Raw genomic sequence first — 15,320 nt, 5'->3', positions numbered from 1 at the left:
ATTTCCTCCAACAGAGACAGCATCTGCATTAGACATGTGCAATTCATTTCGTTCCGAATTAGTTTTTTAACAAATTTTGACAAATTTGTTAATTTGGAAATATCCGAATTAACGAAAACCCGTTTAACAAATTTTTCCAAATCTTCGTAAATTCGAATATTCAAAAATTTGTAAATTCGTAAATTTGTACATTCACACAATCGTAAATTCGTACATTTGCACATTCGTAAAATCGTACATTCGTAAATCAGTACATTCGCACATTTGTAAATTCGTACATACGTAAATTAGTACATTCATGCATTTGTAAATGAGTAAATTCGGAAATTTGTAAATTCTGAAATTCTGAAATAATAATTAACTAATAATAACTTAACTATCGCTAACTATTAAATTATAGGTATTGCAATTTCCTTTAATATTTGGCTTTAGTGAACATAGCAAATGCAAATTTATCCGACGTTATGAATTATTCGAAATAACGAATGCCATATCCAAACGAATGGAACAAATGAATAATAATAATAAATAACAATAATAATAATACAAGCTTTTTATTATTATTATTTATTATTCATTTGTTCCGTTCCATTTGTTTAGATGCGGCATTCGTTATTTCGGATAATTCATAACTTCGGATAAATTCGTATTCGTTACGTTCACTAACAGACAAATTTGAAAGGAAATTACAATGCCTCTAATTTAATAGTTAGTTACTATTTCAGATTTTCTCATTTTTGGGATTTCGATTTTCCAAATTTCCAAATTTTCTAATTTATGAATGTACGAACTTACAAATTTACGAATGTACGAATGAACGAATTTATGAATGTACGAATTTACGAATGTACAGATTTACTAATTGCGATCATAATGAATGATCCGAAAAAAACAAAAAACAAACGTATTAAATGAAAACTAACAAATTATTTGGCAGTACACATGGTCTAATCGGCATGCAGAGTGTGTGAGATTATCTGTGCTAATACAGCAGTCTATGGGAGCGCAGAATGCAGGCCTCAATATTATATGTCACACTAACCCTGCGTTACAGCAGACCCTTCCTTCTGCCACTCCTACAGGTCTGCAGGAACATCTGTCTCTTCTGTCCACATAGTAGTATTAGGAGTAGCAGTAGTTAGAACTAGTAAGTACTAGTAAAGTCATAAGTCATTGGGAGAAGTAAGTATTAGTAGTGATAGCAAAAGTTGTAGTAGTCAGAAGAAATAATTGTAGTTGTAGTGGTGGTAGGCTGGGCCAGGACAAAGGGTGGGCAGGAGGGATGGCTGGGCCCTGTGGTATCATGTGAGGTGGAAGGGTGCTGTGAGCAGTTTCGGAGGAACAAATGATGTTGGAAGGGGGTATTTGGGGAGCGGCAGGGGGTAAGAAGAGTTCTTAGGAGGGGAAGTTTTGGGGGGGTGCTAGGAGTGGTGATTTATGGGGATCTGTGTTGGGATGGAGGAAGAGGATTTGTGCCAGCAGGGGGGATGGGAGGGTCTGTGCTAGAAGAGGTGATATGTGGGGGGGGGGGGGGGTTGTGCAAGTAGGGATAATTGGGGAAGGGGATTTTTGTTTGGGAGGTATTTTGTGCTAGGAGGGGATATTAGGGGGGATTTGTGCTGAAAGGGGCAGAGAATGTGTACTTGAAGGGGAAATGTTAGGGGTAGAGGATTTGTGCTAGGAGGGGTGTTTTTTTTTTGGGAGGGGGGGCATTTGTACTCAGGGATTTGGGGGATGGGGATGGAAAAGATTTGTACTGAGAGGGGGGATTTAATCAGAGGGTGGATTTGTAGTGTGAGGAGGATGGATTTATGCTTAGAGAGGTAATCTTGCAGGATAGTGTTCAGCTTTTTTGGGGGGATTTTTGCTGACATAATGCTTATGAAACTTGGGATGGTGCACAGTTTGGCATGTCCGCCCTGGGCTCTAGATTACTTTGTCCCAGCACTGGTGGTAGGTATCAGTAATATTAGCAGTAAGTTGTTAGCAGTAAATATTAATAACAGTAGTAGAAGTAAGTTATATAAATAAGTATTGGTATTTGTAAATGAAAAAAATGGTATTAAGTTCTATTAGTAACTATTAGTAGTAGTAAATGTGGTAGTCAATGATATTCATATTGTTACTAGCAGATGAGTAATAAGTATTAGTAATAGTTGAAAGTTGTATCAATCAGGGCTTTCTTTTATGCCGGAATGTGCCGGAACGTATTTCCGCCGCCTTTGGCAGCCCTGTCCTCTCCTGCTTGTCAAGTAACACAGAAGCTGGTAGAGGACTCTCTCTCCCACCACCAGCTCCTGTGTGCTTGTGTCGGCAGACACATGATGCTGGATGTTTATAGCTGGATATCCCTGGGGTCCTGACGCTGCAATCGCCCACATTGTTTGTAAATATGGGTCTTGGGGAGGTGCCTTATTTCTCCACCTGCCGCCTGTTACAACTGTGTGTAGCACTAAGCCGAGTGAAGTGCTGTGAAACTCCTCCTCTGCTCCATGCTAAATTTCTAATAGACAGAGCTGCAGGTAACGTCACAGTGATGAGAAACAAACCTGGACACAACTAACAGATCCGTGATGGGGGGGGGGGGGGGGGGAGGAATCTGTGAAAAAGTGAAAGAGCTGGGGGGAGGGGGGGGGGGGATCTGGGAAAAGGTGAGAGAGCTGGGGGGGGGGGGGTCTGTGAAAAGGTGAGAGAGCTGGGGGATCTGTGAAAAGGTGGAGGAGGAGGCGGGGGATCTGTGAAAAGGTGAGAGAGCTGAGCTGGGGGAGGGGGGGGGGGGTCTGTGAAAAGGTGAGAGAGCTGGGAGGGATCTGTGAAAAGGTGAGAGAGCTGGGAGGGATCTGTGAAAAGGTGAGAGAGCTGGGAGGGATCTGTGAGAAGGTGAGAGAGCTGGGGGGGAGGGGGGATCTGTGAAAAGGTGAGAGAGCCGGGGGGGGGATCTGTGAGAAGGTGAGAAAGTTGGGGGGGGGGGGGGAATCTGTGAAAAGGTGAGAGAGCTGGGGGAAGGGGGGATCTGTGAAAAGGTGAGAGAGCTGGGGGGAGGGGGGATCTGTGAAAAGGTGAGAGAGCTGGGGGGGGGGGGTCTGTGAAAAGGTGATAGAGCTGGGGGGGATCTGTGAGAAGGTGAGAACGTTGGGGGGGGGATCTGTGAAAAGGTGAGAGAGCCGGGGGGGATCTGTGAAAAGGTGAGAGAGCCGGGGGGGATCTGTGAAAAGGTGAGAGAGCTGAGCTGGGGGAGGGGGGGGGGGGTCTGTGAAAAGGTGAGAGAGCTGGGAGGGATCTGTGAAAAGGTGAGAGAGCTGGGAGGGATCTGTGAAAAGGTGAGAGAGCTGGGAGGGATCTGTGAGAAGGTGAGAGAGCTGGGGGGGAGGGGGGATCTGTGAAAAGGTGAGAGAGCCGGGGGGGGATCTGTGAGAAGGTGAGAAAGTTGGGGGGGGGGGAATCTGTGAAAAGGTGAGAGAGCTGGGGGAAGGGGGGATCTGTGAAAAGGTGAGAGAGCTGGGGGGAGGGGGGATCTGTGAAAAGGTGAGAGAGCTGGGGGGGGGGTCTGTGAAAAGGTGATAGAGCTGGGGGGGATCTGTGAGAAGGTGAGAACGTTGGGGGGGGGGATCTGTGAAAAGGTGAGAGAGCTGGGGGAAGGGGGGGATCTGTGAAAAGGTGAGAGAGCTGGGGTGGGTGGGGGGGAATCTGTTAAAAGGTGAGAAAGCTGGGGGAAGGGGGGAATCTGTGAAAAGGTGAGAGCTTTGGGAGGGGGGGCAGGATTTGTGCAAATGGGAGAGCTGTAAAATAGAGGGATTTGTGCAGCAGTGATCACAGGGAAGGGGGTGTGCAGATTGTGCAGAGGTGAAAGCTGTGAGGATAAGCTGTAGATGGGGTGCTGAGGTGAGTTGTGGACTGGAGGTGCTAAGGTGAACTGTGAAAAAAGTGTAGAGTTGAGCTGTGGATGGGGGCAGAAGAGGTGAGTTGTGGATGGAGAGGTGTGTAGGTGAGCTGTGGATGTTGCGTGCAGAGTTGAGCTGAAGATGAGGCGCAGAGGAAAGCAAAGAGGTGTGCAGAGGCGAGTAATTGATAGTTACTTTGAGGGGTGGGGGATTTTTGCTTGGAGAGGACAAGGGAACTTTGCTGCACCCTGCAGGGCTGGTGCAAGGTTTTTTTGACACCTTAGGCGAAACCTCATTTTGCACCCCCCCCCCCCCCCCGGCTTCACCCCTGACTACACCCCCTTTGCCCTGCCCATGTATACCCCACATTTTTAATGAAGTGCCCATCAAATGTAGCCTACCAGTGCCCATCAAATGCAGCCTACCAGCGCCCATCAAATGCAGCCTACCAGCGCCCATCATTTATATATATTATGAATTTGCTCTATTATTATAAATTATGGCTTTCCATTGAACAATAAATATTCAATCATGATTAAAACTCACCTCCACTATCCAAGTGCTTCATTTAAAGTCCCAAACCTCCCTTTCTATACACCTCTGACACATGTGGAAACGGAGGGATGGATGCCTGCTGATGCTGAGACTTGGTTGTTTGCTGCAGAGAGAAGAGAGTAGGAACACCAGTGGCCAGGTACCCTAGGCAGCAGTGTGCCTCAGGCGGCTGCCTAGTTTGCCTAATGGTAGCACTGGCCCAGGCACCCTTTGTGATATGCACTCAGCAGCACTGAACAATACATACTCCTGAGTCCTGTACTCTGTTTCCCTTTTCTGAACCTTACGCTTTCTGCGATACCCAGTTCTGAACCTCCACCCCCCCCCCCCCCCCCACTATTTGACAACCATGTAATTTTCACCTCTAAAGGAAGGCATGGCTGGGGGCGGGGTTGTGGGCATGGTTGGGGCTTTTTGAGAAAAAAAGCCCTGGTATCAATAAATATTAGTAACAGTAGTGATGGTAAATCATGCCTGAGCATTATTAGTTGGTAATATAAAAAGTGGTAGTAGTCAGTCCTATTAGTAACTATTAGTAGTAGCAAAAGTGGTATTAATATTATTAGTATTAGTGGTAGTATTAGTAATATTATTAGTAGTAAATTGTTCAGTATAAAGCAGGGGTGCCCAACCTGCAGCCCAAGATGGCTATGAATACGGTCCATAGAAAATCGTAAACTTGTTTTAAAATGTTGATTTTTTTTTTTTTTTTACAAATATTTTGTAAAAATGCGTTTACACCTAGCAGACACTTTTGGGCAAAGACAAATGTGATAGTGTCTCTTTACTGGACTTTTATTAGTATTATCTTTCCGAAGAAAAATTTCCCACTCTTCACAATCACGTCTTATTTATGTCGTCAGTTTTCAAGAACATGAAGGGCAAAGTTAGAATGAAAAATCTGATGAGCACCTTGAGAATTCATTGAGAATTGCTACTACATACATCGAACCAGATATTGATGTATTCGTTTATCAAAAACAGTGTTAAATATCGCACTACTTTTTTGTTGCCCTCTTTTACTTTTATAATAAAAAATATTACAAAAAAATAAAGTTTTATTACTCAGGTACATTATCTCTATCAGTGTTTATTAACTTGGGATCTGCCTGACTTTTTGCACATCAGCTATCCTTATTGTTAGTGTATTTTATGTGTGGCTCAAGACTCTTTTTTCAATGTGGCCCAGGAAGGTCAAAAGGTTGGACAACCCTGGTATAAAGTGACCATAAAATGTTCTGTTCCTCACAGGTGGCTCTCTGCTCACCACAGCTGGCGTCTTCCTGAATGCGGTAAGAATGTGCTGTGTGCGCTATCGTCATGTCGGTGGCCGTGTCTCCTCCTGGCTGGATCGGGCTAAGGAACATAATGGCGGTCGCTACAGCGAGTACCATGTGGAGAACACAAAGGCACTGATGAAACTTCTGCCCCTCTTCACCCTGCAGATTGTTTACCGAATTTGTGTCACACAGGTGAGCAGTCCTCAGTGATATTGGGGGAGGTGAGCAAGCTGCGATGATATCAGTGGAGGTGAGGAAGCCACAGTGATATTGGGGGAGTTGAGTAAGCTACAGTGATATTGGAGGAGGCGAGCAAGCTGTGGTGATATCAAATAAGGTGAGTGAGCTGTGAAGATCTCAAAGAGGGTGAGTGAGCTATGGTGATATCAAAAAAGGTTAGTGAGCTGTGGTGATATCAAAGAAGGTGAGTGAGCTGTGGTGATATCAAAGAAGGTGAGTGAGCTGTGGTGATATCAAAGAAGGTGAGTGAGCTGTGGTGATATCAAAGAATGAATTATGGGGAAGCCTCAAATTTAAGCAAGATACCATCGTCCCAATTAATGTATACAAAACAAAAAAAGAGCATAAAGCTCACAGAATAGGAAAAAAACTCTGGGAGAAGATTTCCTAAGATTTAGTGGGAACAATAGGGACTATTGCGGTATCAGATGACATTCAAAGAATAAGAGTTAGAATTTAAAATTCAATGATGTTTTATTTTAAATAACTACACAAAGGTAGTAAAAAAGAAACATAAACATAAGTCAAGACAAACAACAAAATAATCAATTTATTAGAAGGACAGTGTTGTACAAAAGGTGGTTGAAAAACCCCCAATATGAAGGTTTTTTTTTACATGAATGTAGAGTAGACGTATGGTTTGACCGGTTTTGCGGCACAGAAAACGCCGGTTCCTCAGGAAACGTCACCTACAAGTCTAATGTATACAAGAAAATTATATAATGTTTCAATAAATACAATTTTAATACAATAATCTAGATATTCATGACAGTAAACACATAAGTACAATACAACCAGAAGTAATATTCATAGGAAAGTCGTGACTCACCCCAGGACTTTTATACCCTTCAACACAGGAGCGACCAACTTTGAGACACCCAAAATTTGGGTGCCCCCCCTTGGGGGCGGACACAGGGGGTGAAATATGTGGGAAGACACACTTTACGAAATAAATAAAAGATAATGAGATAGTCCGTTTAAGGTTGCTAACAAAAAGATTTGTTTGTAGCCCATGGACAGAAATGTTTAATATCCAAAGGTTAGGATGTTGGAAAATAGCTAAGAATAGACAAGTGAAGTCTATCATACCAAACAGAGCACCCAGTGGTCCGTGGTCTGTATAATTAAGTGATGAGTACTGAAGGCAAGGAGAATGAGCTGATAGACAGAACCTACCCCCAATTTTGCCAAGGTAACTGTAAAATTAGATCTGGAACATCACACTTCACTACGCTTTGTATGGCCAGACATATCTTCAGTACAGAGCCACAGCAAGCTCCAAAAGAATTGTTCTAAGAATAAAGTTAAGGGGTAATAAATGTAATAAGACCATAGATACAGCCAAAGAGGGTTGATATATCAGGGGTAAGGAAGGTTTAGAGGGAGGGAAAGAGGGGAGTTCAGCAGCAATCTTACCTTCAAGACAGTAACAAAGTGCATGTGTGTCCTTCACCATAGGCGCCGCTCTGGGAATGATATTCAAAACAGCGGCGCCTTATACACCCCCAATCCGGAAGTAATCAGAGCTTCAGTGTGCGCTCCCTCTAGTCATCCCCAGGTATTGCGCAGGAGCGAGGTCCACGCGTTCGCAGAAATACGTTCCCCGTGAAGAGATGATGAGGAGAGGGAACTAAGAGACATGGCAGGGCGGGCGCTTAAACACCAGGCAGTGCCCGTCTGCTGTTACGTTGACCTGGGGTGAAGTACTTCCGGGTCAGGTGACCAGCGCAACACACATCTCCGTGCGTGCTCCTCCTCCCCGCCAGACTAGATGTCCGCAATGGAGTGAGGGGGGCGTAGCTTGTGCAAATAGCCAAGCAAACATCCCACCTATGGTCACCACATGTCCGCCCATGGGGGGGAGAACAAACTCCTCAGGTCGCTACGAGTAAGGGGCAGGCCCGGGGGGAGCCAAGACAAATACATTGAAAATAATAAACAATTATTTTCAATGTATTTGTCTTGGCTTATGTTTATGTTTCTTTTTTACTACCTTTGTGTAGTAATTTAAAATAAAACGTCATTGAATTTTAAATTCTAACTCTTATTCTTTGAATGTCATCTGATACCGCAATAGTCCCTACTGTTCCCACTAAATCTTAGGGAATCTTTTCCTATTCTGTGAGCTTTATGCTCTTTTTTTGTGATATCAAAGAAGGTGAGTGAGCTGTGGAGTTCTCAAAGAAGGTGAGTGAGCCACGGTGATATTGGGGTAAATGAGTGAGGTAAGCAGCAGGAAATTATGATTGCAGTGACATTCGAAAATCACGCATCTCTGTTTTCCCACCATTTCCTCATCGCTAGTGTCCCACAGCACACATTTGTTTTTTTATAAAGATTTTCATTTTTGTGTAAATTCTTTGGTGCATTTCAGAGTTTTACAGCACTGAAATTGTAAAATGCCTGTGAAAATAAATGAGCAAAGTAGTGTCTGCGGAGGTTTAACTGGATATTTCAGATAAGACTATGACTACATGGGTCCTGCAACTGGCATATTCCAGCACAGGTGGCCGGTTCTTAATATACGAGGCTAGTTATAAAAGTCATGACTGCTGAATTTATCAATTTCTCAACGAATCCCAATAAATACAACGGCTACACAACATGGGTTTGAAATGGTCACAGCAGCCCTTTATTTAAGCACAATGAATCCATTAACAATTTAGAAAATATCCAAAACTCGATTTCCATACCAGCAAATAACATGACAACTGTTGGATTCTAAGAGGGGGTTGTTGGTGTCTGCTAGCCTAAAGGCTGGTCTATGGTCCAACACTGTCCCAGTTGCACCCCACTAGCCCAAATACAGCTCCAAATTTACCATATTCTGCCTTCCCAAAATACTAAATCCTGGTAAAGAAAACCAATACAAAAAGGGGAAGAACCATAGCGCTATATAGATCCAATGTTTTTCAACTGTATTGCATCCCCTGTAGGAGAATAGGGATCCCCCACCCTGCACAGCCAAGCACACCGAATTTCCACAGGCTCACTTGAGACAGGAAACAGTCCAGCAGCTTTGTTTTTTATTAGGGATTAATAAACTTGGATGGGGATGGGCTATTTATGGGATGCCAACTTGACTGGAACAAACCTGTTCAGGGACACTTCAACTATATACACTCTCTGTATACACTCGTATTTCTCCACCACATCACTTGCTCGCAGAAACAACTCAGACCCAGCTGGAACACTGTTTGATGAACCTGGCAAGGTACTCAGCCAGATCAAGAAAAACTCCTTAACAGGCAGGGACTGCAGGGACCGCAGGCCCCTTTGGTGTGTAGAAAAAGTCCAGTGTGCAGCTACATTCCTGTGGCTACTGATCCCAGGAACAACCCACCTGACTGCAGCTGCCTATTTCACTAGCCCTCCTGGCTACTTCCCACAGTCCTCCCAGACTGTCATACTTCTTCTTGGAGATCTCCGAGACGTGCTAGCTGGCTCCTGCTGTTCTCGCTCTTGCCCCATGCCTCTGGACAGGACTCCTCCATGTGTGTTGAGAGGATCCCCCCAGCACCTGGGCCCCAGACACAAGGTCACCCCCCCCCCCCTCCCCAGACTAGGGGGCTAATCTCAAGGGCCATGACAGCCTCCACAGCACTCCATCTCCAGCTTCCACCTGAACTCCACACTGCCCCTGCTGACCTTACCCTGAGTATTTAAGAAGGCTCTCCCTCCTGCCAGCCCATTTGCTGTGGATTGGCTGGGGCCCTCCTTAATACTCCAGGCAGCTCCTCCTAACCTCCCTTCCATTCTTCTGGAAGCTTCCCCAAGGCTCCAGCAAGTATGGGGAGGTACCAGAGGTGCTGCCTGGTGAGTTATCCAGCCTCCCTGAGTCACTCAACCTGACCCAAGTTCAACCCAGCCTGGCTCTTAAATTTCCCTACACTACAGACCAAACTATGTACAGCCTATTCTAACAAACTAGAGGGTGCTATACAACTATTTTTCACAGACACGCAAAGATCCCCTACCCACCAAGCTGCTGTGCCAAATCTCCCTATGATCTGACCTAGTTAAGATACAGCAAATGGGGGAGAAAAGTTAAGTCAAATTTTTGCTTTCATTCATGCATTGGGAATTATCTACCAGCAATCACCACAGCTTCTACCCATGCCAGTTCTCCCAACCACTTGACCGTCAACCTCCATTCAGGTAAGGCTTTTTGCACATACACTGTACTCTTACATTTAAACTCTTTCTTGGGAATATTCCTCCTCTCTGTCATGTGGCCCTCTGTCAATTTTATTCCTTTGGGTCTATCAGTAGAATGTTTTTCCCTCCACCAAACATTAGCCTGTTGAAGTTTTAATGATGGGTGGAAATAGATTGACAGATTGGTGCAAAAACAAAATAGGCCCCACAAGGTATGGTTTTTGCACCTCCCTCTGGTGAATATAATACATCATATCTGCTAAAATATCTGCAACTTTTTCATAAAAAAGAAAAAAAAAACATCAGAAGTCCAGGAAACAGATTTCTCTAGACGGAGCTTATCTTTGTCCCAATTTGGGGAAGTGATCAATAGAGCAATACCTGGTTTTAGGAAGAGCTGACACTGTCAGATGATTGATTACTGGAAATGATTGAATTCTTCCTGCCCCCAATACATAGCTAGTAATATCACTTGGTGTGTGATTTGTTTGCGTTCCCCTAGGTAACGATTGTGTTTCCCTTTATGCAGGTCCCTTCTGGATTTTTCATTCAATCAATGAATTCAAACCTGAGTGTGAGCGGAATTCTTTTGCCAATCGCAGCAATGAAAATTGTTAGCATTATCCCCCTGATAATAATGGCCCCCTGTCTAGAGAGTGCCAATGCATATCTGTCTTCCAGACGTGGATGTGGACTTCGGCCTTCGACATCAATTGGTAAGGAAAATACACTCAGGCCGCGTACACACGCGGGGACTGTTCGCCCAACTTTGTCCGTCAAACAGTTTCGGCAAACAGTCCGCTCAAAATTAGCATGGACGGACATGGCCACACACGACGGACGAACAGTTTGCTGAAACCGTGCGCGATGACGTGAATGGCACGTACGACGGGACGAAAAATACGACGTCCTATACACTGCATTATAACTTTCGGCGTGAAAATCCTTTCTGAGCATGCGCGCAACTTTGTTTGACGAACAAGCCTACACACGCGGGGACTGTCCGCTGAAACAAGGTTTCAGCGGACAGTTTTTCGGAATTTCCGAAAAACCTTGTTCAGCGGACTGTTCGCTGAAACTGTCCGCTGAAAGCCCACACACGAGCGGACTGTCCGCTGAAACTTGGTTTCAGCGGACAGTTTCAGCGAACAGTCCCCGCGTGTGTACGCGGCCTAAGGCTTATCTGCGGTAACACAGGCACATAATTGGCACAAAATTATTAAACAGTGAAACAGACATTCACTAACCAGTCACTCCAAGTTAATCACCAATTTGCACATGTTTTAAATTAGTAATTCATTCACTGCCAGTGAATGCCTGGTGAAAATTTCATTTGTTGCTTTTTAAAAATGCCCGTTATTATTATGATGTATGCTAGTTCCACACATAAACAGATGAACATAAGAATATTTCTGCTTACAAACAAGTCCATCCAAATATTAAAATGTTGTTTGGCCTGAAGTTAAAAGGTTGGAACAATCTAAATGATAAGTTCACCTTTGGAAACATGTTACATGTTCCACTCCTTTTTTAGAGCAGAACATTTAAAAAATTCCTACTGCTACAGCCCCTTGTCGATACCCTGTTTCCCTGTAACAGCAGTACGGGCAGAAGTTCCTTGTTCAAGCTGTCATATTTTGAAAAGAGCGCGGTCCACACGGTCACATCATCAACTACAAGAACCAACCTACTTTGTGGCTGTTATTTTGTAGTTCTCAGGGCCGTCTTTAATATTGTGTGGATCCTGTGCAAACATTTTCTTTGGTCCAACCCCCCCCCCCCCCCCCCCACACACACACACATTCTGAGATATACATTAAATAGCAGCTAGACTCAAAATCAGTTTACTGCAGCAGATCAGACAGCGATTGCAATTGGTTGCCAGAGCTTGCAGCATATCATTGCCACTCACTGGCTGGTTGCTAGAAGCTAAATCACATTATTTCTGCTTGCTGATTGGTTGTTAGAGGTTAATGCACATCCTTACCGCTCACTGATTGGTTGCTAGAGGTTACTGCACACCATTACTGCTCACTGATTGACTGCTAGAGGTTACTGCACATCATTGCTGCTAACTGATTGGTTGCTAGAGATTAATGCACATCATAATTGCTCACTGGTTGCTAGAGATTACAGCAGATCATTACTGTTCACTGACTGGTTGCTAGAGGTTACTGCACATCATTACCTCTGCATCAAATTGTGAGTGTGGCTAAACTGCACTAACAGTGAGGCATTATAAACCAGGATTTCAGGAGTGCACTATATACAGAATGCAGGGTTTTGGAGTGCATTACATAGAGTACAGGGTTGAAGAGTGCATTATGTACATGGTTGAGGAGTGAGCTTCGTACAGGCTGCCGGGTTGAGCTATGTACAGAGTGCACGCTTAAGGGGTGAACTATGTACAGACTGCGTGGTTGAGGGGTGAGCTGTGTGCAGACTGCAGGGTTGAGGGGTGAGTTACATAAAGAGTGCAGGATTGAGGGGTGAGCTACATAAAGTGTGCAGGGTTGAGGGGTGTGTTATTTACAGAGCGTAGGATTTAGGTTTGCATTATTCACAGAGTGTAGGGTTGAGAGGCAGGGCCATCTTCATAGCATCATGGGCCAATGGGCAAAGTAATGCTCTGGGGCCCCTACAATAGAGACAGCACAGGTAAACGGACATCAAGTAGGTAGGAGGCAGACAAGCAGAACTTGGGTGGAACTCCGCATTAACTACATGAACAATCATCCTGTACAGCAAAGAAACAGTGGGAAAATACTACATACATAAAGTAACAAAGCTGTCCTGTGCATATAATATATCTGCTAGATTGATGCCTTCCCAGCACTATGGCCCTCTACACCCCAGATATCCCCTAGCACTCTGGCCCCTCTACGCCCCAGATAGCCCCTAGTACTCTTACCCCTCTACATCCCTGATATCCTCCCAGCACTTGGACCCCTCTACACCCCAGAAATCCCCCCAGCACTCGGACCCCTCTACACCCAGATATCCCCCCAGCACTCTGACCCCTCTACACCCTAGATATCACCCCCAGCACTCTGACCCCTCTACATGCCAGATATTCCCCCAGCACTGTTACCATATACCATTAGATACCCCTTGTATTGTGACCCCACTACATCCCTGATACCCCCTACACTGTGGCCTCTCTACATCCCTGATACCCCCTACACTGTGGCCTCTCTACATCCCTGATACCCCTACACTGTGGCCTTTCTACATCCCTGATACCTCTAGCACCATAGCCACCCAAGCTACACCAAGCATTGTTTTCCCCCCATACACCCTTAATATCACCTAGCACCATTATTCCATTCATGTAGTACCCCCTTTTCTAGTGGAGATACAGTGCATGTAAACTTTTCGCCATGTGCCCACCTCCAGCACTGGACTCACCTATACCAATCAGGCAGGCAGTGGAGGGAGCAACTCTCCAGGCATTCCAAGACCTTAGGTGCAAGCATTTCTGGAAAGCTGGGCTCATCATGATATCATCCACAATGTTACTTCCGCAGGTGGGCTCTCAGTGCTGCCGACTCAGCAGCTCCCACTCCAGGTCCTACCCCGCAGCCTTCAAGTCCCGAGTATTTAAGCTGCATGGAGCGGGGTCAGGGCATCACTGGTGCTCTGGCCCTGCCTCTCCCTGCTAGCTGTGAAATAACAGGTATCGTTCTGCACAGCATGGCGCACCGCTGACAGCCTGCCTCCCCTGTGTATCCATCACTCTCAGTGCCATCACAGGGCCCCTAATTTCGAGGCAGCATGGGCTCAAGGACCAGATGTTTTTGGGAAAGTGCAGGGCCCCCCATGCAGCTGGGGCCCCTGGGCAGTGCCCAGGTGTGCCCACCTTTTAAGACAGCCCTGTTGAGAGGTGCGTTATTTACAGAGTGTAGGACTGAAGGGTTGCGTTATTCACAAAAGTGTAGGGTTGAGGGTTGCACTACCTGCAGAGTGCAGGGTTAAGAGGTGTGTTACGTACGGAATGCAGGGTTGAAGAATGTGTGATATGCAAAGTGCAGAGTTGAGGGGTGTTCTACATAAGGAATGCAGGGTTGAGGGGTGCATTATGTAATGAATGCAGGGTTGAGGGGTGTGCTAAATAAGAAATGCAGGGCTGAGGGGTGTGTGATGTGCAAAGTAAAGAGTGGAGGGGTGCATGATGTAATAAATGCAGGATTAAGGGGTGCCCTACATATGGAATGCAGGGTTGAGGGGTGTGCTATGTAAGGAATGCAGGGTTGAGGGGTACCCTATGTATGGAATGCAGAGTTGAGTGGTGAGCTATGTGCAAAGTGCAGGGTTGAGGGGCAAACTTTGTATAGAATGCGAAGTTGAGAGGTGTGCTACGTATGGAATGCGAGGTTGAGGGGTGCACTAGGTGCAAAGTGCAGGGTTGAGGGCTAAACTTTGTATGGCGTGCAGGGTTGAGGGCTATGCATATCCAAGTTCTCCATCCCCCTAAGTACAAAGCTCTCCCCCCAGATTCCAGTTCAGAGCTCACCCCCCCGTCTCTCCCGCCATCCCCCCTTCCAGTGAAGAGCTTTTCTTCCTCCCCAGATCCTCTCCCAGTATCTAGAAAACCTCACAGAAAGCAGCTAAACTCACAGAATGTCCGTGCAGGCTGCTGGCTTCACGAGGAGCTTCTGTTTGTGTACATTCCACATCCCCCCTCCCCCTCCCACTTCATCTCTCATAGAGATTGATGTGTAGAGAAGAGGGATCTGCATGGCCACCGACAGAGAAGTGCTGGCACTTGTATATACAGAAGCAACGCTTCTGTATATACAACTGACAGTAGTGAGCGTCCAACAAGTGGCGGAACTCCGGCGGGCAGCAGCATGGGCTCAATTGGCAGCTGCTTTGGGCCCCCAATCAATGATTGGGCCCTGGGCAACTGCCCTATTTGCCTTGCGCTAAAGACACCCTACACCCTGTTACAGCTGGAACAAGGTAGTCAGGAAGCTGTCCTTCAAGATTTGTGAGTGCCTTGGGTATCCTGCACCCTCAACCCTCCTCCCTGCATGTATGACTGAAACCTACAATAAACCTTAAATATACCGCTAGACTGGAGCCTGAGTTTGTCAGTGTGCTACTGGGACTGGAAACAGGGTGGGCAGCCTCTAAACAGGTAAGGGGGACCAAGTTAATTTTCTTTGGCTCCTTCCAGGGTCATTGATCCATTAATGTAACAGTG

At 45.6% G+C, this 15,320-nt stretch overlaps 1 protein-coding gene across 1 annotated transcript in view; it reads left to right on the top strand.

The window, feature by feature from the left end:
* SLC15A5 (solute carrier family 15 member 5) overlaps positions 1–15,320 on the top strand; it is an 81,368-nt gene that overhangs the window by 40,012 nt on the left and 26,036 nt on the right. The window contains exons 4-5 of the mRNA XM_077468615.1: positions 5,688–5,908; positions 10,644–10,830. Of these exons, the coding sequence (XP_077324741.1) occupies positions 5,688–5,908; positions 10,644–10,830 (408 nt within the window). The remainder of the gene's footprint in view (positions 1–5,687; positions 5,909–10,643; positions 10,831–15,320) is intronic.

The sequence above is a fragment of the Lithobates pipiens genome, unplaced genomic scaffold (genome assembly GCF_037356315.1).
Source record: "Lithobates pipiens isolate NorthernLeopardFrog02 unplaced genomic scaffold, aLitPip1_a1.2 Scaffold_8, whole genome shotgun sequence".
Lineage (NCBI taxonomy): Eukaryota > Metazoa > Chordata > Amphibia > Anura > Ranidae > Lithobates > Lithobates pipiens.
This window is presented reverse-complemented; position numbering and strand designations above follow the sequence as displayed.